This window comes from Entamoeba histolytica, genomic scaffold (genome assembly GCF_000208925.1).
Source record: "Entamoeba histolytica HM-1:IMSS scf_1104750519141 genomic scaffold, whole genome shotgun sequence".
NCBI classification, from domain to species: domain Eukaryota; phylum Evosea; order Mastigamoebida; family Endamoebidae; genus Entamoeba; species Entamoeba histolytica.
In genome coordinates, this window is record NW_001914977.1 from 7,454 (window position 1) to 31,531 (window position 24,078).

General features: G+C 26.7%; 11 protein-coding genes across 11 annotated transcripts in view, besides 2 other annotated features; 7 read left to right on the top strand and 4 right to left on the bottom strand.

The window, feature by feature from the left end:
* Positions 1-677, top strand: part of EHI_189300 (uncharacterized protein) — a gene marked incomplete at both ends in the record, with an annotated part of 1,502 nt that extends 825 nt beyond the window's left edge. Inside the window, one exon of the mRNA XM_001913784.1 lies at positions 10-677. Coding sequence (XP_001913819.1) covers positions 10-677 — 668 coding nt within the window. The remainder of the gene's footprint in view (positions 1-9) is intronic.
* Positions 678-962: 285 nt separating this feature from the next.
* On the top strand, positions 963-2,957 carry EHI_189410 (uncharacterized protein; the record flags this gene model as incomplete). Its single annotated transcript, XM_646203.2, has 1 exon — positions 963-2,957. One exon carries the CDS (start codon positions 963-965, stop codon positions 2,955-2,957), a length of 1,995 nt encoding a protein of 664 aa, XP_651295.2.
* Positions 2,958-3,006: 49 nt separating this feature from the next.
* On the bottom strand, positions 3,007-3,435 carry EHI_189420 (deoxyuridine 5'-triphosphate nucleotidohydrolase, putative; the record flags this gene model as incomplete). Its single annotated transcript, XM_645924.1, has 1 exon — positions 3,007-3,435. The coding sequence occupies one exon, from the start codon at positions 3,433-3,435 to the stop codon at positions 3,007-3,009; it is 429 nt and encodes a 142-aa protein (XP_651016.1).
* Positions 3,436-3,495: 60 nt separating this feature from the next.
* Positions 3,496-3,663: a repeat region.
* An 83-nt stretch (positions 3,664-3,746) lies between these two features.
* Positions 3,747-4,076: a repeat region.
* A 369-nt stretch (positions 4,077-4,445) lies between these two features.
* EHI_189430 (ubiquitin carboxyl-terminal hydrolase, putative) lies at positions 4,446-6,444 on the top strand (the record flags this gene model as incomplete). The annotated part of the gene is made up of 2 exons (XM_645923.1): positions 4,446-6,218; positions 6,289-6,444. 2 exons carry the CDS (start codon positions 4,446-4,448, stop codon positions 6,442-6,444), a joined length of 1,929 nt encoding a protein of 642 aa, XP_651015.1.
* A 230-nt stretch (positions 6,445-6,674) lies between these two features.
* On the top strand, positions 6,675-7,262 carry EHI_189440 (uncharacterized protein; the record flags this gene model as incomplete). The annotated part of the gene is made up of 1 exon (XM_645922.1): positions 6,675-7,262. The coding sequence occupies one exon, from the start codon at positions 6,675-6,677 to the stop codon at positions 7,260-7,262; it is 588 nt and encodes a 195-aa protein (XP_651014.1).
* Positions 7,263-8,575: 1,313 nt separating this feature from the next.
* Positions 8,576-9,262, bottom strand: EHI_189450 (uncharacterized protein; the record flags this gene model as incomplete). The annotated part of the gene is made up of 1 exon (XM_645921.2): positions 8,576-9,262. One exon carries the CDS (start codon positions 9,260-9,262, stop codon positions 8,576-8,578), a length of 687 nt encoding a protein of 228 aa, XP_651013.2.
* A 264-nt stretch (positions 9,263-9,526) lies between these two features.
* Positions 9,527-10,079, bottom strand: EHI_189460 (uncharacterized protein). The gene has a single exon (XM_645920.2). It carries the CDS (start codon positions 10,076-10,078, stop codon positions 9,557-9,559), a length of 522 nt encoding a protein of 173 aa, XP_651012.1. The 5' UTR covers position 10,079; the 3' UTR covers positions 9,527-9,556.
* A 1,153-nt stretch (positions 10,080-11,232) lies between these two features.
* Positions 11,233-13,825, top strand: EHI_189470 (Rap/Ran GTPase activating protein, putative; the record flags this gene model as incomplete). The annotated part of the gene is made up of 2 exons (XM_645919.1): positions 11,233-11,652; positions 11,792-13,825. 2 exons carry the CDS (start codon positions 11,233-11,235, stop codon positions 13,823-13,825), a joined length of 2,454 nt encoding a protein of 817 aa, XP_651011.1.
* An 859-nt stretch (positions 13,826-14,684) lies between these two features.
* On the top strand, positions 14,685-15,278 carry EHI_189480 (iron-sulfur flavoprotein, putative; the record flags this gene model as incomplete). The annotated part of the gene is made up of 1 exon (XM_645918.1): positions 14,685-15,278. One exon carries the CDS (start codon positions 14,685-14,687, stop codon positions 15,276-15,278), a length of 594 nt encoding a protein of 197 aa, XP_651010.1.
* Positions 15,279-15,464: 186 nt separating this feature from the next.
* Positions 15,465-18,010, top strand: EHI_189490 (elongation factor 2; the record flags this gene model as incomplete). Its single annotated transcript, XM_645917.2, has 1 exon — positions 15,465-18,010. The coding sequence occupies one exon, from the start codon at positions 15,465-15,467 to the stop codon at positions 17,988-17,990; it is 2,526 nt and encodes an 841-aa protein (XP_651009.2). The 3' UTR covers positions 17,991-18,010.
* A 2,949-nt stretch (positions 18,011-20,959) lies between these two features.
* On the bottom strand, positions 20,960-23,920 carry EHI_189500 (calponin homology domain protein, putative; the record flags this gene model as incomplete). Its single annotated transcript, XM_645914.2, has 1 exon — positions 20,960-23,920. One exon carries the CDS (start codon positions 23,918-23,920, stop codon positions 20,960-20,962), a length of 2,961 nt encoding a protein of 986 aa, XP_651006.2.
* Positions 23,921-24,078: the final 158 nt, after the last annotated feature.

Below are 24,078 nucleotides of genomic sequence, written 5' to 3' on the forward strand. Positions count from 1 at the left end.
TTAACTCAGTTGCTGATATAGTTAATAATGATAAAACTATAGATAATATGTTAAAGATTGTTTTCATTCCAAATTATAGTGTTTCATTAGCAGAAGTTATTATTCCAGCAAATGATATTAATGAACAAATCTCAACTGCTGGATATGAAGCATCAGGAACATCATGTATGAAATTCTGTATGAATGGAGGACTTATTATTGGTACATGGGATGGTGCTAATGTTGAAATTGCAGAAGAGATTGGAGAAGAAAATATGTTTATGTTTGGAGCTAAGAAGAATGAAGTTGAATTAATTAGACAACAAGGAACAAGCTATATTGATGAAAGACTTTATGATGTCTTAAAAGCTATTTCTGGAGGTATGTTTGGAGCTGCTGATTGGTTTAATAAACTTATTGGACAATTCTGGGGTGGTAATGACTATTATTTAGTTGCACATGACTTTGCTTCATACCTTGAAGCACAAATGAAAGTTGATGCTACTTGGAAAAAACCACAAGAATGGAATCATAAATGTGTTATGTGTGTATCTAAGATGGGTAAATTCTCATCTGATAGATCTATGAAAGAATATGCAGCTAATGTATGGAATATTCATCCTTGTCCATTACCAGAAACTGACATGAATGATATGATGGATATTGCAAAGAAACAATTATTGCCAGAAAAGAAATAAGTGAGTTGGTTTTTTAAACTTATGTTTTTAATTTACAAAATATTCTTGTTTCTTTTTCTTTTGAAGTTTTAACTGGATTTATTGTTTTATTAACAACATTAGAAGGTCATATGTTAATTCTTATATGTTTATCTTCAATTTCATTTGAAACAAATTGAATTAGAAAGATAAACAAAGAAAGAAAAAAAAAAGAAATACTCAATAAATTATAAATAAACTATAAAATAACTAAAAGTAAATAACAAGGGTTGTTAATAAAAAATAAAAAGAAAATTTAATTCATTGATGAGTGCTTCAACTAAAACCTCTAAAATTACACAATCTTCTGTACTTATTTGTGATGGACTTCCTGTAGGAATTCCTGTTGCTTCAGTTCCTAAATTAACGTTATTCTTAAAAAGAATGGTATTAGTAAAGAATGGAGCAGAATTATCAGACCAACCAAATAATGTACAAGTTTTTGTTGATGAAACAAGTCAAAAAACTACAGGAATTGGGTTTATTGATTTTAAAGATGATGAAGCAGCAATTAAATTTAAAACAAGATTTGTTGAATTGAAATTCGATAATAAAAACACATTAAAATTTTATACTAAAAAAGAGATTGATGAAATCTTAAAAGAAAATGATGAATATACACCATTAGTCTTTCATCCAATTGAAGTTACTGATTTTAAAGGATGGCTTAAAGAAGATAAATACACTGAAGGAAGTGAATGTGTTGCAACATTCCAATATGGAAAGACTGTTTCATTAGGATGGTATAATCCAAGCATTCCAAAAGAAATAACAATGCAAGAAGAACAACCATTTATATCATCTAATTGTTCATTTTCACCATCAGGTACATTTTTATATTCAATTACTGAACATGGATTAATTGTAGTTCAACCGGACTGTAAAAAGAAATTCCAATTCCCACATCCAGGATTAACACATGTTACTATTTCACCACATGATACATTTATTGCTACATACTCAGCTACTGCACCTTTTAATAGACATATTATTGTTTGGGATAGAAGATTTACAAAAGGTATTAAATTCTTTGATTTAAAAGCAAATAGTTTAAAAAGAATGACAGAAACATTAAAAAAAGAAAAAACTTTAACACCAATTGGTCAAGACTTTGTTCAATTTAGTTATAATGAAAAATATTTAGCCAGAATTAGTGAAGTTGATTCTAATTCAATTGAAATATATACTACACCAACAATTCAATTATTAAGTAATAAATTAGTTACATTTGAAAGTTCAATTAATAAAATTAGTTGGAGTCCTAAAGCAAATATTATTGTTGCATATCATGAACCACTTCAAAAAACTAATGAACAAGCACATTTCTACTTTTATGATGTTGATAAACAAGAAATTATTTTTAAACATAAAGTATTTTCATTAAAAGGAGCAGAGTTTGGATGGCATTCATCAGGAAAGAAATTAGTTGTTCAATGCAATAAAAATAAGAAAACAGCTGTTTTAGTATTTACATTAGATAAAACAATTACTGCATCTATGAATGAATTAAATGCTACACCTCATTTTATGAGTGTTAATCCAATAAAAATGCAATTTGGTATTATGGCATATCAACATAGTAAGAAAGGAGATTCATTATTCCCAACATTACATATTTATGATATTAGTAGTAATGAAACTAAATTAATTTCTTCACTTCCTAATATTGAAGCTAAGTCATTCTCTTATTCACCAAATGGGCAATTTATGGTAGTGAGTGGAATTAGTACATCAGAACCATACTTATATTTCTACAACACAGACAGAATGAAATTATACAAAAAAGTTCCAATTGAAAATATGAGTTATATTTGTTGGGATCCAATGGGATTATTCCTTGGTGCAGTACGTTCATATCTTTATTCTCCACATGCAAAGAATGGATTTATGTTATATGACTGTTTTGGAAATTTACAATTTGAAACATATAAAACTAATTTTGCTGGATTATTATGGAGACCACAACCAACAAATATTATTAAACCAGAAATGGCTAAAGAAGTTGAAAGTAAATTCAATGAATGTTTAAAAACAATGAAAGAAGAAGATGAACGAAAGAAAGAACAAATTGAATTAGAAAAGAAACAAAGAGCTGATGAATTAATGAAAAGATTTAGAAGTGTTGTTCAAAAGAATGCTCAATTATCTGCTAAAGAACATTTAAGAGCTTATGATTCTGGAATGAAAATTATTGTTGAAGAAATTAAACAAAAGAAAGAGTCTAATGAAGAAGTAAAAGAAAATATAACAGAAACTCAGTAATTAACATTCTTTATTCTAAATTCATTTTTTCAGTTATTGAATAAAACATTTATTTACCTGTAGAACCAAACCCATTTGTTCCTCTATCAGTTGTATTTAATTCTTTTACTTCTGAAATTCTACAATATGAAATTCTTTCAATAATAAGTTGTGCTATTCTGTCACCTTTTCTACCATTAAATATTTCATTTGAGTGATTAAACAAAATTACTTTTATTTCACCTCTATAGTCTTCATCAATAACACCAGCACCAACATCAATTCCATATTTGAGTGCTAGTGATGACCGTGGAGCTATTCTCCCATAACACTGGTGTGGTATTTGAACTGAGACTCCTGTTGAAACTAAAAACCTTTCATGTGGTTGAATTATAAAATTTGTATTAGAATATAAATCAATTCCTGCAGCACACTTTGATCCTCTTGTTGGAACAATGGCGTCTTCAACTAATTTCTTTACTAACAACACTTCGTCCATAACCAATTTAACTTATTTGTTATATATTTTTTATTTTAGTTTTTATTCTTTTTAATTTTTTGTCATGTCTGAAACACAACACACAAACCCTAATACAAAATTAAGCTTCGACTCTATTAGTTTTTATTTGATTATTATGGTGATTTTGAATTAAAAATGTATGGGTTAATGCTGCAAATGGTGTAGAAAATTATTATGGTTGAATATTACATATTATATTATAAGAATGGATATTTATTAATAAAGAAATTAAGAAATAAATATGGAAGTATTAACTAAGGAAAATGATTTGATAACATGTAGTTGAGAATAAAAGAAAATTAAACATAATAATATAGTAGTAATGAAATGTTTTCTTCTCTTTTTCATAAAATAAAAAGGAGGAAATGAAATTATTTAAAATTAAGGCAGAAAATAAACAAAAGGTTAAAAAGAAGGAATAAGCAGAAGAAGGATGAGAAGAAATTAATAGGAAGAAATAAAACAAAGAAGTGCATTTCTCATACTCCAAGAAAAACCTAAAGAATAAATTAAACAAAGAAATGACTCTTTTTAAAAACAACTCATGGATGTGATTAATCTCTCCTAAGCTTGGAAGAATATATGAAAATTCTATTAACACTTAATTAACTAATTTTTATTTTAAAGTAATTTACAATTTTAATATTTCATTTTAATTTATTTTATTAAATGTTTTAATTAACATTAATTCTATAAATATATTTTTAGTTTTATATAACATTTTTAATCAACACAATAATAGAATTATTCGTTTCTTTTTCAAGAATCTAATATAAATAATTTAGTTGTTAAAGTATTTCATGAGTAGGTTTGTTTGGCATGAACTTAAGATATTAGGACATTTATCCTTTGTAAATTATTAGTTGTCATAATAAGAGATAGTGTTTTGAAAAGTCATAAATTTTATTTGAAATTATCATGAAGTGAAAGAAAAATTAATAAAAATCTTAACAATAAAAAGAAGATATAAAAGAACTTAAAATATTTGAATGAGCTTTATTTATCGTTTCTTCACTCGTCAAAATCATAAAAAAACAACAAAAAAATTACCGAATGGGGTGTGTGGGTTATATAACTTAGGGAATACATGTTATATGAATTGTATTTTACAAAGTATTGCTCATTCTAAATTATTTCAAAATTTCTGTTTAACTCAAGATAGTCTCATACGTAAAGACATTGCACCTGGTAATGAAACACAGTATCACAATAAAATTTCTATTGCTCTTATTGCTCTTATCCAAGCTATGTTTTGTGGTGATTATGCTATTTGTACACCTAGAGGAATTAAAGAAATTATGGGAGAAAAAAATATAATGTTTAAAGGAAATAACCAAAATGATGCGTCAGAATTCTTTTTATTTTTGTTGGATGAGCTTGATAAAGAAATGAGAGGGACTCAATCTGGAATTCCTATCTCACTACCTAAAGACGATTTGCCTATTCTTCCCATTAAAATCAATGACCATCAAGTTGGAATACCTGAGATTGCTAAAACAAAAATACCAACAAAACCTTTAGTATTAGAAATTCCAGAAAAAATTGCTCCAAATGAAAAGACAGAAATTCATGAAGGATCTCCCTTAATAAAGAGAGATGAGTTTGTAACAATAAAATTAGAGGAAGATAATCCTCTTGTTCGTTCTGTAACAATACAAGAAACACCTGACTCTGAAGAGAATAATGAAAGAAACGAAATAAATGAACAAAAACATGAAATGTCAAAAGAAATGGTATTAACACTATCAAAAAATTCAGAAAACTTTTTGAAGATAAAAGACAATATTACAAATGATGGTTATTTGCAAAAAGAAAACCGAATTAAAATATCAATGGGTTGTAGTGCTTTTGAAAAATATGTACGAAATAATCAAAGTGTTATTAGTGAATTATTCTTTGGTATGTTATTAAAAAGAACTCTATGTGATTGTGGTAATTATTCTGATAATCATAATCCTTTTGCAACATTACCAATTGATATTCCTTTACCTAAGGAGGTAGATGGATATTTTCCTGTAGTTTTTATTGGTAAAGAAGGACTTCCTAAACTCTTTTATATTTGGACTGAAATTCGACCAAATATGAAAGAATTAAAAGAAAGGATTGAAGCAAAAGTTCAAAAAAAAATTAATGGCATTTGGTGTGAATGTGGAAAGATTATTCCTGTTGACTTTGAAAATGTTCCTCAAGCACTTGACCTTAGAGGAGCAAGAAAGTTACTTGCATTTGAAAAAATAGAAAGACCTAAACTTATTTATATTCAGGTCAATGTTAGAGGAGAATTGAGAAGACAACTTATTCCAATACTAGTTGAGAAAGACAAATTGAAAGAACGTTTGAGTGTTTTTGGTGTTGAAAAACCTTTTAATGAAGAAAAAGTAAAGAAGGGGTGGTTGTTAACATTCAAAGGGGAAGAAGAGGATATTGAGAAATTTGGAAGAATGGAAAGAGAAGAAGGGCCAAGCCAAAATATATTAAATCCAAATGGTATATCATTAGAGTGGTGTTTAAATGACTTTTTTAAAGAAAATATTTTAGGTAAAGGAAATGAATGGAAATGTAGTCAGTGTGGAAAAAAAGTTAATGCCAGACAAAAATGTATTATTGAATATCCTCCAAATGTTCTTGTTATTCAATTAAAACGGTTTAGATACACAGAACATTTAAGTGTAGTAAAAGATAATTCTCTTGTTTATTTTCCGCTTGAAATTGATCTTCATCAATTTGGAATGGTAGGGAAATACCGATTAAATTCTGTTGTGGTTTGTCTATTTTTTTTTATTTATAGTATTGTTAGACTTATTTTCAATAAACAAATTAACTTTAGAATAGAATCATAGAGGGACATTAAATGGTGGACATTATTATTCTTATTGTAGATGTGGTTCAGATTGGTTTGTTTTTAATGATGATACTGTAACAAGGCTTAATACCAACCACGTTGTGACAAATAATGCTTTTATGTTATTTTACGAAAGAATTGATTAATTCAATATTTTTATTTCAAAAAAAGTAAAACTATTTTTGTTTGTTTGTTTCTTCAAATAAAAAAGAAAAATTCAAAGGAAAAGATAGTCAAACATTAATTAGTCAGGAAAGAAAAAACAAGAAGTTATTTTTGATATAATACGAAAGAAAGTTTTCAAATTATAATTTTTGAATAAAACAAGAATAAGTCATAGAAACTAAGAAATAATTAAAGGTTTAAACGAGGTTAAATGCGATCGAAAGGGAAAGTACTTTATTGCTATAAAGATAAAAGAAATGAGATAGTTTTTAATGAGTCTCTTTGTATTGCAATACTTTGTACATATGCAGAAATTACAATAAGGAAACCTGCAGGAAAGGCTTCTGTATCAAAGCCTTTCTTTCCAATTGAAACAATACAATTCAATGATTCCGACAAAGTTGATTTTGAAAATATAATTGATAAAAGGGTTCATGAAATATATAAAATGGATATCGCAAATGGAGTATTGGAGGAAACTGCACTTTCTCGAATGAAGAAAAATAGAACAACAGAATCAGTTCATTTACTTTTTGATATTGTTGAGGAACTTGGGGTAAAATTTCAAAAAAAATTTTCTAACGGTAAAAACAACTCACTGGTTATTGACTATATAGAGTCTATTTATTTTAATTACTTTTGTTTTAAAAGAAAGGATATTGACCATGTAGGCTCAGTCATTAATTCAGAAATACTGTCTCGTGTTGATAATAAACAATTTGTTACATTCAAAAAGAATGATACGATGCTTATTTCTATTCTTCTAGACTATATTCAACAAGGACATAAGAGTTTGTAATTCATGCTATGTATTTTTATTCAAGAATTTATTTGTCTTAAAATAGAACATGTAAAATTTCATCATGTTTCTTTGTATAAAAACCATGAAAATATTTTTAGATCACTTGTTAGTATATCGTTTTTAATAAATTATTCATTATGATCTATTTCGTTTTTTTTTCAAATAGACTATTGTAATTTTATTATAATAATTTAAGTGTTGTTGTTTTGAGAAAAAAAAAACAAATGAATAAGTATTTATTTTTATTGTTTTTAGAATGTTGTAGTTAAAAATATATTAGAAAGACACCCTAATAAAGAAATATGTAATGATTATATTTCATTCTTCGAATCAATACTTGAGTTTAATAAAAAAAATGTGATTAAGTCAAAGGTGAAGGTTAAAGGCGTTTGTCTAAATTAATAAGGATTATTTTTCGTTAAAGAGAAAGACAAACTTATAGTAGTCAAATATTTAGTCATTTCAAACAATATAATTTTATTTATTCTACATCAGAAAATAAAATAGTTCTGAGTTATAAAAAAGTGGTTCATCATCAAATTTTTATTGAATAACTTTTGAAATAGTATTAATAATGAAATTTAAATATTAATACAGTTTAGTGTATTTTTCATTATCAACTCGTTGGATATATTATATGTAAATTTTATTTGATGGATAAATAAAATCATTTTATATACCCAAGTAATTCAATATTTCTTTGTTTGTTGTGCCATTTTTGAAAAGAATAAAACCATTAATTATTTTTTATTATTGACTTTATAATATGTTGTTAGTAAATAAGTAATAGGATTGTTGTAGTTTAGGGGTTAACATTTTTATTTCTCTGAATTACTTTTTTTAAAGTAAATGTAGTGTGTAGTATATGTCTTCATCAAACAAATTCACTGTTTAAATAGTGACATCGTTACATGTTTAATTTAGAATTTTTATGAGTTAAGATTGTTATGACTAAGTCATTAAGAAAGTCATAAAACTTTTTGTTATCTTCAGATTTGTTACGTATTTATGAAAGGTAATTTTATTATAATTAAACACTATTTATTTGTACCTAGCATAAATTTTAAATACAGTTTGTTATATAATGTTATTCTAATAAGTTACTGACTTTCTGAAGCATTGAATAAAAATGTTTATATTTTTCGATTAATTATTATTGATAAAATAAAAGTCAGTGTTGGATAAATTATTCTTGTGATTATAATACAAATAAGTTTAATTTTAGGCATTACTCTCTTCATTTTTTTTTTCAAATAAAGAGTATCAAAAACCTCTCAATTATCTTTGTCTAATAGTTCATAATATGTTCTTTAGAATTCCTCTGGCAAAAATGTGTATAATGGTGAAAGGAGAATAGGCTTTTCATCTACCTCACAATAGTGTTGAATAAGTAGTTCAAATGAATTCAAGTAATGACTTGAATATAACATCCTTTTAATTCCTCGAATGCTATTTCGTGGAATAATTAATCCAGATATTCCTTGAAATTGAACTGATGGCCATTTAGCATATACTTTCTTAATTTCATTTGTACTTTTTTTATTTATTCCAAGTAAACAAATGTCATCAATGGATTGATTGATTTGGTCAAAATAATAGTGAAGAGTCATTTCAACTTGTGTTTTATTTAATTCAGGGTCAAGTAGTGATGTAACAAAGACAAAGTCAACTTCATCTGGAATATATTTTAGTCTTTCATTAAAAGCCCAGTTCAATGAAATTTTTTCTTTGTAATCATCAAATTCAATTTCTTCTTGTAAATAACCAAAGTCATGTAAAGAAACAAGATATCCATTCTTTGCCCACCATTCATTTGGTTTAAACTTATCTTGAATAGTTATAAATTTTAAATGTTCATTTGATTCAAATGTTTCTGGTTTCATTGAAGATATTGAAAGTAAAGCAATAGTATAAAATGATGACGACATCCAATGGTTTATATTTGAAAGATATTGGTTAACTCCAATATCTCGTTTACCATTTGGAGTGACTTTCATTCGGATGTCAGGTGGAGGTTGAGTAGTACCAAAGAATAATGTTGCAAGAAACAACAACCCAACAAAACCAAAGAATGAAAGAAATATTAATTTTTCATACCTATAACTGACCAACATTTTTGCGGAGAAAGAACTATATTTCTTCCTATTTACTTTTTCACTTTAAATAATATGTTGAGATTGTTTTTCGCAATGAAAAGATAAAGGCTTATGACTAATTCTCTATTTTTGATTTCATTTTTATTTCTCAACTCCAAAACGAAAGGGCAACTTTACTTAATTAGGTTATGTGAATTAAAACTCAGCAAGAATTTGTTCTAAAGTATCTTGTTTGACATTAGATGTATCACTCATTAAATCTTGTGCAAGTTTAGTCTTTTCTTGTTCAGTTAATTTAGAAAGGTCTTTCAAACACAAAGAGTTACCAAGAACTTTTGTTTCAACTTTAATGTTCCAGTTTGGTTGTTGTCTTAAATATTTCATAAATAAACTTTTACAAACTTTTCCTTTTCCATTTTTCATCATTTTATTTGAATTACATTGTCTGTAACCAGTTCTTTTCATAAGAGCTGTGTTATGAGCTTCTGCCTGAAGGATAACCCGAAGGTTTTTAAAATGTTCATTGATATTAGTAAGATTACCATTAATTATTAATTTATCAAATTGAACTGAAGCAGTAGTAGTATTTTTTTCTTGTTTAACCGTTTGTGGACATTTTTTTTCTTTTCCAAACAACGTATCTGCAAGTGACTTTTTGATTTCCTGATTTGTTTTGTCATTAAGTTGTGCATTTACTGAAAGTGCTAAAATCAACATCAAAAACAACATTATAAAGGCTAAAAAAAATATAAAACCATTTCAAGTTTTTCTTTTTTTTTAAGTTTATTTTTATGTTTTTCAAAATTTATTTGTTAATTTTTTAAATTAATGGATTTTCATATTATTTACTTAAACAAGATAAAACAACTTCAATGATTCTTTGTTTATTTCAACAAAGATTTTGAGTACTATCTCCTATGTAATAGAAAAGCTTTAAATTACTTTTTATCTTTTTAAAGACAATAATAAAAATATATTATTTAATAAGTAGATATAAATGTCTAATAACTTACACAAATGTAATATAATGTATTTTCTTTTTATGTCATAAATATAATTCAGTAAACGATAATAATGTATTAATGAATAAAAAGAACAAACAATAAGAAAGTTCCAAACTAGTGACTAAACAAAGAATATATATGACTAAGAGAATGAAATATTGTAATTGGAAAACTATAAAAAAAAATAAAACTGCTTTTTTTTTCTGTAACAATAAAATAATTTAATTGAAAACAATAAGATAAAATTTGTTTATAAAAATATTAAATAAACTAAAAATAATATGATGGAATGAATTGTTTTATATAATGATGATATAAATAAATTACAATAAAATTCATAAAAACAATTTTATAACATATGTATGTTTATAATATGAACGAAAGATATTTTATTATTTGTTATTGGTTATTTATTAAACAAACTGTTCATTTTTTGAAAAAAAAAATATATATATATATAAAGAAATATTTAAAGATTAAGTTTTTAAAATTCTAATTTGTATTTAATCTTTTGTTTCTAAAATATTTGATTTTTTACTTTAATTTCTAAAAATAAAAAGAGAATTTTTATTTTGTTTATTTTGACACAAATTGCATTTAAATAAGAGTTATTGTAAAATTAATTCAATTTTTTTATTTTTTATTTTGAGAAAAGAGAAAGAATTTCCAACACACAACACAACGAAGAAGAATAAGTTTATTAAAAAAAATTTAAGTAATTCAAATATTTTAATAATCGTTATATAAAACATAATTATAAAAAAAGCGAAAAATATGGAAAGAAGAAATAGTTTGAAGTTAATAAAAAACTAGTTTTAAAAAGGAGAAAAATAAGAAAAAGAAGTTTTGATAAAGTAATATTCTTAGATGAATTCAAGTGAACCACTCACTATCCAGATTGAACGTTCAGAATCAGTAAATAATCAATTACCAGATTTATTTCAAAGTTCAAATATATCAGAACAATCTGCTACAGTTTCATCACGACAATCTTTATCATATGAAGATGAAGTAACAAAATTAAAATTAGAAATCGAACGTTTGAAAAAAGAAAAAATAGAGATAGAAGAAAGCTCTAAAATACAATTTATGAAAGAATTTAGTTATTATGCAAGTAATTTTCCATTATGTGGAGAACAGTTTCAAAGTGGATTAGTTGATCCAAGTAATGGGAATTTATCATTTGTTGTTTTATATCCTAAAATATTTGAAATTGAACCAACTCTTTTTGTATTTAAAGCAACAAGTCATGGAAATGGTACAAAAATAACAAACAGTATAGTAGATGTTTGTGCAATTCATTTTTTATACTTTTTTATATTGAAGAGATTTATCAGTTTAAATTATTTAATTTCTTCATGTCTAACAAATATGTTTTTTCTACTATTATATCTAATTCATATAGTAAAATTCACTGATTTTATAGAGAACAAATGATGGGTTTACTATTAAATTAGATAGACCAGCAGGAAAAGGAACTTTATTTCTTTGGTTTGCATATACTCCTTTAAAAAATTCAAGAAAAGAATTTACAGAAATGACTAAATTATTCCATGGAAGTGTTACACGATCACAAATCGAACAACCAATGATGGCATATGTTAGAAAATATGGACCAAATGATTCTGATGAAAATGGAAAAACATTATTACATTATTGTGTTCAAAATGGATTAGTTGAAATGGTTAATTGGTTATTAGCAAAAGGTGCATATGTCAATGCAGCAGACAAGTTTAGATATACACCATTACATATTGCATTATCAGGACAAACAATTAATGCAAATGTAATTAATGCATTATTAGATTCTGGAGCTGATAAAAAAGCAAGAAATGTTCAACACAGAACACCATTACATTATTTATGTAGACAAACAAATATTGAACAATTTTTACCAATTTTAAATAGATTTTTACCAGACGGAGAAAATAATAAAGAGTTTGTTAATTTAAAATCAAGTAAAGGAGATACTGCTTTAATTGCCTTATGTAATGCATCTATGAATATTGATGCTATGAAAATTCTTTGTAAAAATGAAGCAGATGTAAATGTTCAAACAATGACTGAAGATTTTCCTTTATATTATGCTATTAAAAAAAGAAATAAAGATGCTATAAGAATTTTATTACAACATCATGCTCTTTTAAATTTAACATTTTATGGAAAAGATGTTATGAAAATAGCTGAAGAATATCATTTTGAATTAGAATTAAAAGATATCTTAAATTCTTCATTTTTAATTGATAAAATGAGTGAATTACAAATCAAAACTCTTCAAGAAACATTTGAAACAATAAAATATCCACAAGAAAAATGGCTTAAAATTGTTAATCCTGATAAAATTGCTTTAATTGATATTTCAACATTTCCTGTTGGATATCATTTAGAAAATTATTCAAATTGTTGTAGTCATACTCATAAAGAATTAGAATATTATAACACTCATGATCCTACTCTTTGTATTAAATATTATGAAAAATATTTTGATTATAAAAAACATATTAATTATATAGTCCCTATTCAAGGAGATGTTTTGGTCGTTTCAATGACCGAAAGTTTATTAAAATCTTCTTCTCTTAGTCCAAGATTTACAAGAGAATCTTTTGATTTATCTACACAAAAACGAAAAATAATTATTAGAAATAAAAAAGGTGATTTAAGAAAAGAATATCCTGGAAATATTACTGATATTCAAATATTAAAAGAATTGGGTTATAATGGAAAAACATTATCCCCAATTCATTCTCGTACGTTATATACTGCATTAACTAAATTAGAAAATCAAACAGTTTCAGAAAAATTTAAATTTGGAGTGTTATATGGAACATTGGGTCAACTTACAGAAAACGAATTTTATAATAATAAAGAGGCAAGTCCTTATTTTGAACAATTCTTAAAATTATTAGGAGAACGAGTTGACATGAAAACTTATCCAGGATATTGTGGTGGATTAAATTGTAATGGATTTCCTTTTGGAACAGAAATAATTGTATCTACTTTTAGTAATGACCAAATAGAATGTGCTTTTCATGTTTCTACAATGTTACCTTTTAATGCTAAAACGGATCAACAAATTGAAAGAAAAAAAATTATTCAAAATGATATTTGTGTTATTATATTTAAAGAATATAATTCAATTCCTGAACCTATAGATATTACTTCTTTTAAGTCTCTAACAAACCATGCATTTTTAATTATTGGATATGACTTAAGTCAACCATTTTCTTTAACACCAAAATATGATATTAATTTATGTGTTAAAAATGATGTTCCTCCTATTCCTCCTTTTATTACTCAAGAAAAATATCATTATGAATCTGCTTTACATGACTTTTTACTTGCTAAACTCATTAATGCAGATCGTCTTTCTCAATCTACTTCATTTTTTAGAGGAAAGTTTTTAACCAATCGTCAAAACCAATTAGAGTCTATTTGTTTAAATGCAAAAGTTCAATTCTAAACTATTACTTTATTGTTCTTCATTTTATTATTTTTTGTTTTATATAATGAATTTTTCTTGCATTTATTTAATTTTATTTTACTGTGGTTTAAAAAATTTTTTCTTTGTAAAATACTACTGAAAAAGATTTATTTATTTCTTATTTCATTACCTTTTAAATTCATAACTTAACTATTTTAATATAATTACTTCTTAATGTTAGAAAAAATTTCATAAACTTCAAACTTTTTAGATTTATTAGTAAAAATGTTTTTTTATAACATAACAATTTTTTTTAAGAAGAATCATTAATCTTTCATTCTTTCACTTTATGATTTTTGTTTTTTTTTTTGGTATTAATCTCTTCTTCATGAATGTTACTGTTTAATTAAATTTGTATATTGTTTAAAATATAAACAAAACATAAAGGGCAAAATAAAAATGATATTCCTTAAAAAAAAAATAAACATTAGACGTTTGTGACTTGATAAACAAATTATAGATATAACAACTTCAATTCCACACAATTGTTTAAAACTTGTTTTCTTTTTCCAAAAATTTAATCTGGAGTTACCATTAATTGACTAAAATTAATCATTTATTTAATAATATTATATTATTGGTTCATACAATGAAGTTAATAATAAATTATCTAAAGTATAACCTTATTTAAGTCAAATCCTTATTGTAACAATACCCTTTCATAAAATTGAAAAGTGATTAGACAAGCACAAAACAACTATAAATGAGACATCCAAAGAATAAACTTCGTGACTAAACGAAATTATAACATAATACAAACATTGATAGAAAAGTCAAACAAAACTAACAGTATGTTTAAACTGCAAATAACTACAAACAAATACTGATTATTAAAAGAATGTCAAAACCAATTAAAGTATTTATGATTAATGGAAGTCCAAGAGAAAAAGGAAACACTTTTACTATGTTGAGTTGGGTAAAAGAAGGATTAGAAAAAGAAGGTATTGAAGTGGAAATTTATCAACTTGGAAAGAAAGAGATTAAACCTTGTGTTGCATGTTATGCCTGTCAAAAAACTGGAAAGTGTTGGAAAGATGATCCAGTCATGGATGAGTTGCTTCAGAAAATAATTGAGGCAGATGGAATAATTATTGGAAGTCCAACATATTACGCAGACGTTCCAGGAGTTGTCAAGACATTCATTGATAGAAGTCAACCAATTTATTACAACAAAGAAACACTTAGAAGAAAAGTTGCAGCGGCAGTTGTTATGGCAAGAAGAGGAGGAGCTATTCATGTTTATGATACAATAAATCATTGGTTTGGAATTAATCAAATGATTACTATTGGATCAAGTTATTGGAACGATGGATATAACCCAAATGTTATAGACCAACATGAAGTTGAAAAGGATGAAGAAGCTAAAAACACCATGAAGAATTTAGCAGAGAATATGGCATTTGTTCTTAAGAGAATAGTAAGAACTAATTGAAATTCAATTTATTACATTAAGTTTTAAAAGAGAGAAAGAGAAATGATAAAAAGATTGAGATATGAAAATAATAAAGAAAAAAGAAAACGAAAAAACCCTTTTTCATTTTAATAAATATGAAACAGAAGGGTTAACAAGAAATATAAAAAGGGTAAAAGAGAAAACTTAGAAGTAAAGAAAAGAGTCATGTCTAGTACAGGAGTCAAAACTATGAAAGATTTCATGTTGAATAAATCCAACATTAGAAATATGTGTGTCATTGCTCACGTCGATCACGGTAAGTCAACATTAACAGATTCACTTGTTACACTTGCAGGTATTATTTCTAATGAAAAAGCTGGAGTAGCTAGATATACTGATACTAGACCCGATGAACAAGAAAGATGTATTACTATTAAATCAACCTCAATTTCTATGTATTATGAAATTGAAGATAAAGAAGATATCCCAGCTGATGCTAATGGAAATGGATTCCTTATTAATCTTATTGATTCACCAGGCCACGTCGATTTCTCATCAGAAGTCACAGCAGCACTTCGTGTTACTGATGGAGCTTTAGTTGTCGTTGATTGTGTTGAAGGAGTTTGTGTCCAAACTGAAACTGTCCTTAGACAAGCCTTAACAGAAAGAGTTAAACCAATTGTCATTATTAACAAAGTTGATAGAGTTATTCTTGAATTAAAAGAAGAACCAGAAGAAGCATATCAATCATTCTGTAGATCAATTGAAAACGTTAATGTTCTTATTTCAACCTACAAAGATGAACTTCTTGGAGATGTTCAAGTTTCACCAGGAGAAGGAACAGTTGCATTTGGATCAGGACTTCACGGATGGGCATTTACACTTGAAAAGTTTGCTAAGATGTGGTCAGCCAAATTTGGAATTGATAGAAAGAGAATGTTAGAAAAACTTTGGGGTGACAATTATTGGGATGCTAAAGCTAAGAAATGGAAGAAGAACGGAAAAGGAGATCATGGAGAAGTTCTTCAAAGAGGATTTGTTCAATTCTGTTTTGACCCAATTACTAAATTATTCAATGCTATTATGGAAGGAAGAAAAGCTGATTATGAAAAGATGTTAACTAACTTACAAATCAAATTATCAGCTGATGATAAAGAAAAAGAAGGAAAAGAACTTCTTAAGACAGTTATGAAATTATGGTTACCAGCTGGTGTTACATTACTTGAAATGATTGTTCTCCATCTTCCATCACCAGTTGTTGCACAAAAATACAGAACATCAAATCTTTACACAGGACCTATGGACGATGAAGCAGCTAAAGCTATGGCTAATTGTGATGAAAAAGGACCATTAATGATGTATGTTTCTAAAATGATTCCAACCAATGATAAAGGAAGATTCTATGCCTTTGGAAGAGTTTTCTCAGGAACAATTAGAACAGGAGGAAAAGCTAGAATTTGTGGACCAAATTATGTTCCAGGTAAAAAAGATGATTGTGTTATTAAGAACATTCAAAGAACTATGTTAATGATGGGTAGATATACTGATCCAATTGATGAATGTCCATGTGGTAATGTCATTGGACTTGTTGGAGTAGATCAATATTTGTTGAAATCAGGAACTATTACTGATTCTGATACAGCACATATTATTAAGGATATGAAATTCTCAGTCTCACCAGTCGTCAGAGTCGCTGTTGAAACCAAGAATCCATCAGATCTTCCAAAACTTGTTGAAGGTATGAAGAGATTATCAAGATCCGATCCACTTTGTTTATGTTATACCGAAGAATCAGGAGAACACATTGTTGCTGGAGCTGGAGAACTTCATCTTGAAGTTTGTCTTAAGGATCTTCAAGAAGATTATTGTTCAGGAGTTCCATTGATTGTTACTGAACCAGTTGTCTCATTCAGAGAAACTATTACAGAACCATCAAGAATTCAATGCCTTTCTAAATCAGCTAACAATCAAAACAGATTGTTCATGAGAGCCTTCCCATTTGCTGAAGGACTTGCTGAAGATATTGAAGCCGGAGAAATTAAACCAGATACAGACTTTAAAGAAAGAGCTAAATTCCTTTCAGAGAAATATGGATGGGATGTTGATGAAGCAAGAAAGATTTGGTGTTTCGGACCAGATAACTGTGGACCAAATTTGTTTGTTGATGTTACAAAAGGTATTCAATATTTGAATGAAGTTAAAGATTCCATTGTTAATGGATTTAACAATGCTATGCATGATGGAGTAGTTTGTAACGAACAAATTAGAGGAGTTAGAATTAACTTAGAAGATGTTAAATTACATGCTGATGCTATCCACAGAGGAGGAGCTCAAATGATTCCATGTGCTAGAAGATGCTGTTTCGCATGTGTCTTAACAGGAGCTCCATCACTTCTTGAACCAATGTATCTTGCCGAAATTCAATGCCCAGAATCAGCCATTGGAGGAATTTACACTGTCATGTCAAGAAGAAGAGGAAAGATTATTTCAGAAGAACAAAGACCAGGTACTCCATTATTCAATGTTAGAGCTTATCTTCCAGTCTGTGAATCATTTGGATTTACTGCCGATTTGAGATCACATACATCAGGACAAGCCTTCCCACAATGTGTCTTTGATCACTGGCAATTACTCAATGGTGATGTTACTGATGCAACATCAAAGGTAGGATCAATTGTTGCTGCTATTAGAAAGAGAAAAGGACTTCCAGAAGGTGTTCCAGGTTTAGATAAATTCTATGATAAGCTTTAAGTGCATTTGCTTTTAAAATTATTTTTGTTATTTATATTTTTATGAAATGTTAGAATAAATTCATTCAAATCTAAAACTTTAAAATAATTTCTTACTTCTACAATTTTAATTTATAATTAGATGTTTTTACGTGTTAATAGAATAAAAATTTTGAAAAGAGTTTATAATAAGTGATGTTGGGTCAATGTATTTTATGGAATAAGAAATATCCTTGTTGTGAAGAATGAGACTTATTATTTGTTAAGTTATAGATACAAATTATCAGATTATCTATACTTGTATTTTTACTTTCTCCTTTTCATTTGAGATGGATTTTATTATATGTTTTGTCTTATTATAACTTTTTGTGTTATTCTTGTTCAACTCTACTTTTTGTCATTACTTCTAATATTCTTTTCTTATGGCATTAACAAAATGATATTAAACAAACAACCATTAAAGTCTAATGCATTTGTTGTATTGTTTTCTAACGAAGGTGTATAAAATAATCACTGATATTTTTAATCTTAATATTATATTTCGTAACTTACTTAAAAGAAAGTACTAACTATCAGGGTATTGAAAGATAATAATTATTACTCTTCGTTACAATAAACACTGAACGTTCAATTAATTAAACTATTTGAAAAAGTTAAAGATATTAAACAACAATATCTTAGTTAATGAAATGATGAAATAGAGAAGATACTAGATATAATGAAGGGGAATAATTAAATTCATTACAAACTATGAATTAACATTAACAAACAACGAAGTAATAAAATGATGGTGATATGATTAAAATATTTTTCAAAGAATCATCATTATTTTATTATTTAAAATTCAATAAAATGAATGACGTTTAATTTATGAATAAACTGTTGAATGAAAATAATAAAGAAAAACTATGTGAGTTATTGACATGTATTTAACTATTTAAACAATCCATAATTTGAACTTATAAACATCAATTTAAATTAAAATGGAAGAGTTAATTAACAAGAATAATCAAATAATTAAAGAAGTAATAGAAATACTTCCAAACATTCAACAATCAATTGATGATACTACTAAGAATTATCAATATTATTTAGGAAGTATTAAAAATGAAGTATTTGAACTAAAAGAGAATGAAACATACTCAGAAGCAATTAAAAGAGGAGAAGGAATATTTGATAGGATTGATGAAACAGAAAAAAGAAGAAAATTAGTGATAGAGAAAAGTCAAGAAACAATCAACAAAATAGAAATAATGAAGAATAAAATGTCAAGAATCATAGAAGAATGTAATAATGATGATGAAACACTAAGTAAAACACGGAATGAATTAATAGATAAAATCATTTCAATTGAAGAAATGATAATGAAAAACAAAATAATAAAAACACCACAAGAAACAGATACAATCGCCGAAGAATTTAATAAGAAGAAAGGAAAAAGCATTATAGCGATCATTTAGAAAGAAAGAAGAGAGAAGAAGAAGAAAAGAAAAAGAAGATACAAAACGTCAAATGTTACAAATAGAAGAATATACAGAAAGAAGAATGTTCAATATACTATTTGATTCAGATAATGATAATTGGAATGTTAATACATCAGTATTTGGAGAAAGAATAAAGAATAAAGAACATATAATAATTATTATTGAAGATTCAGAAGGAAATAAATTTGGAGGATATGTTAATTCTAAAACCAATAAAGTTAATGATGATATAAATGATTCAAAACCATTTTTTTATTTTCATTAAATTCAAATGGAAGAATGAAAGGAATGATAAAATTTGATATTAAAGAATCACAATATGCATTTTATTTATTGAATCAAACAAGTGAATGTTTGTTTGAATTTGGATATGGATATAATGGAAATGGTGATATGTTTATAAAGAATATAATAAAATATAATTATATTGTGGTCAACGTTCATATGAATATGAAAGAATAAGAAATTCACTTTGTGGAAAATATTATTTCACAACAAAACGAATTATAGTAATTGAAATGAAATGATTCAATCTTGATTAATTTAAATACAAAAAAATATTATCTAAAAATGTTAAAGAAATCACCAAAATCAAGTTTATTTAATTTGGATTCATAAATTATATTATGTTGTGATTATTATGTCGTTTTCTAAAACTTTCATACTTTTATACGTTTTTTTTTGGCAAAATGATTTATTATTCTTTCCGTGTTTCAATTCCTTCACCAATGTATATAACTTCTATTTCTAGATTTTTGTTATATTAGTTTTTGATATTCCTTCATTTTAGTCTTAATGTACATACCTCCAAACTATTATTTCTTATTTTAAGCAATAACATATTATTGCTAATAATCTCAATATTACGTTCATTAATAAATTTCAAAGGAATCAATTAATTATGAAATCTGATATGTATTAAAATTTTATCACTTTGTTAACATTTTATGTAACGGCTTAGGTGTTGTAATTAATATGACTAAACTTGTTTTATTTTTTTTTTTAAATAATTAGTGTGTTATCTCAATGCTATAAATAACGGTTCAATATCAGTGACACTCATTTTTTTACAGAACTTTACATTATATAATTGTTTTTTTTTCCGAGTCATGATAAACATTGAATGTACTAACATATAAAAAGCAGTTGAAGAAGTTTGATAAAAGTCGTTTAATAAAAGAATAAATATGTGGAATAATAAATTATTTCAAAAACAGTTATATTTTAAACAATAATATTAATTACATGGAATAATATACATCAAATGCGATAACTCATATCAGTTTAAAACAACCAAATGTTGTACTTTAAAAAATTTATTTAAATATTTTTTCTATTTTAACTTTTTAATCACAATGAAAATAAGTTATTTCAATTGGTAAAACTACCATAATAAACTAAATTATTCTATAGAGGTAAGTTAAAGAAATTTCGTTTATTCATATGAAAAATAGTCTTAAATGTTAGAAAAGAATTCTTTAATTAATAACAAAACTCAGTAAACAATTTAATTCCATTGAGATATTATCATTCTGCCAATAGCAAAGTTGACAGATCCCGTGAAATATAAATGTTTCATTTCAGGAACATCATTATATTCAATTGCAATTTTTTTAGTGAATAAAGAAGCTGACATTTTGTTTAATTTATAAAATCGTTTAACTGAATAAAGAACCTTATTCTGAGAACTTGCCCAAACACAAGAAGTTTTTCCTGGTTTTTTTCTCATGAATTTTTTGGGGCTATCATATAAGTTATATCCTTTTAAGGAAAAGATAAAGAATTCTGGATCATTCATAAGGTATTTATATTTCTTTTGAGGAGCATTTGGTATTTGTAATGAATTATACGATCCAAAGATATAGCAGTCTGTTGTGATTATAATTACCATAATGTTTGTTTGCCCACATACAGTTCTGTTAATTCGTTCGTTTGTTAAACTGGTTACTTTTTCATTCAAAATAATCTTATATTTTTCAAGACCAATCCAGGACTTTAGTCTTTGATAATAATAATCCATCAAACCACTTGCTTTATCAGATAAAAGATGTTCACGGTCTAATACAAATGGTTGGCTCATGACTTTAACTTCTCCTTGTTGATGTTTACCTTCAATGTCTAATGTGGCTTGTCGTTGTCTTTTTATCTCATGCAAATCCTCAATTCTCTTTTGTTCTTCTTCCTGTTTTTTGCGAGTTAATTCTTGTTTTTCATAGTCTGACTGATCTGCTTGTTCAATTTTTTTATTAAGGTCATTAGACTCAGTACCCTCACCTTGTTCGTATGATTTCTTTTTGGTTATTGGTTGTTCATCATTCTCTTTGATAGGTTCAAGAGTTTGGGTTAGTTGATGTGAGGCTTTTCCTGAACCAATTAATTGGTCAGAGTCTTTAATTTCATCACCTCCTTTACTTAAATCTTTTTGAGGCACTGAACTAATAGAGTTATCAGTTCGTGCTGTTGATTGAGTTGAAGAGTATTGTGAATATAATAGACCGTTAATGTGATTAGAATTTAAACTATTGTTACTTTGGTTAGTACTGTGAGTGTCTGGGGATTTTGAAAGAGGAGAACCTCTTGAATTTTGTTCTATCACTTGTTTTTGAGTTGGAGAAGTGCTCTTAACTTCATTTGAAGGGATTCTATTTGTTTCAGAGTCAGAACTTATTTTTAACTCACTGTTTGAATTTTTTGACTTTTCAAGTCCACTTTCATCTGACATATTATTTACAATGGAAGAAGAATCTAACTGAGTGGTTAAGTCTAAAGAACTTGTTCTTTTTTTCTCTTTGTCTAGCTGAGTTGTTTTGTCGTCTTTAAAATCTCCTGTTGACTGTTCTTTATCTATAGAAACAATAGAAGGTAATTTTGTTTGACCACAAGTAGAAACAGATAGCTCTATATCAAATTCTGGTTCTGGGTCTTTAATTCCATTTTCTCGTTTTCTTCTTTCTTCAGCTTCCCTATGCAATTTAAGCTCTAATATTTTGAGTCTTCTCTGTTCATCTTCTGTTTCGATTCGACTGTTTTTCTTTGACTTTTTCATTTTTTCTCTGTCAATAATTTTTTCTTTTGTTAGAATACTTTTTTCTGGTGTTGCTGTATTCTTTTCATCTGCAAGTTCGTTCAGTCTCCTTAGCCATAGTTCTTCTTCTTGTTTTTTTCTTTCTTCTTCTTCTTGCTTTTTTCTTTCTTCTTCTTGTTTTCTCTTCTCTTCTTCTTCTTGCTTTTTTCTTTCTTCTTCTTGTTTTCTCTTCTCTTCTTCTTGTTTTTTTCTTTCTTCTTCTTCTTGCTTTTTTCTTTCTTCTTCTTGTTTTCTCTTCTCTTCTTCTTGTTTTCTCTTCTCTTCTTCTTCTTGCTTTTTTCTTTCTTCTTCTTGTTTTCTCTTCTCTTCTTCTTGTTTTCTCTTCTCTTCTTCTTCTTGCTTTTTTCTTTCTTCTTCTTGCTTTTTTCTTTCTTCTTCTTGCTTTTTTCTTTCTTCTTCTTCTTTCTGAAATAGTTGTTGTTCTCTTATCTTTCTTTCTTTCTTTTCTTTTTCTAGTTTTTCTTTTAGTTTCTGAAGTCTAACTTCTTCAGTTTCATTTACGAATTTCATATCTTTATCAAAGTCATCTTCCCTATCATTTTTATTTTCTTCTTGTTGACTTATTATTTTATTATTTCGTTTCATCTGATTAGTAGTTTGGTTTTCTAGAGCGAATTCTTCTTGTTTGTGTTCTATGTTAATGACTTTTGTGACTTGAACAGTTTCTTTTTCAGGAATGTTTTGTTCCTTTCTCATTGTTTTTTTAAAGGGAGAGTTAATGGTATACATTGGTGATGGTTTATTGTCTGTAATGCCAAGGGCATAATTTAAAGCATCTTGTTTTCTTTGTTCATCAAATTGTTGTCTAATTTCATCCCAGTCTTCGCGTTGTGCATGATATAATTCAATCTTTTCTTTCTTTTCATACAATCTTCTAATTAACATCATTGTTGTCAGTTCATCAACACCTACATCTTCAATTCGTTCAACAACTTCTACAACACCAAACTCTTTCATTTTTCCTAATGGATCTTCTGGTCCTAATATCAATTTAATCATTCTCCCATCAATCCAGTCATTTGTATAATTTAAACATTTCCATTCCGTTATTCGTTCAATCCAAGTTGTGACTTCTTCCATGTCAGTTCTTTTTAATTTAAGGTATTTTTGAGCAATAATAGTAAAGAATGCTAACATCATTTTTTCATCATTTTTAAATATGTCTTCTGCAGAACCTCCAAACCCAATTCCCAATTGATTACAAAAGTTAATTAAAACATTTGCAGCTTCCATAGACTGGAATGGAGTTTTAATGATTTTGGGGTATGGGAATTTACACTTTGAATGTGATATTTCTTCAATAAATCTTATAAGAATTAGACCATTAATTCTTTCAAATGACCCAATCTCTTTTTGTACAACAAATTCAAGCCATTTAACCATGGCATACTTCTCTATTCGACTCCATTGCTCCATTCTTTTTGGTTCATTTTTAAGTTTCCTCAAAAGATGATTTTTTCTTTTTCATTTATTCTCATGTCAAAATTTGTTTTTATTTTTGTTAAAAATGATACTTTTTTTCAACATGGTTACCACGTATT

Coding starts and splice junctions, on each gene's coding strand:
- EHI_189460 (XM_645920.2), bottom strand. CDS start 10,078: ATGTTGATTTTAGCACTTTCAGTAAATGCACAACTTAATGACAAAACA.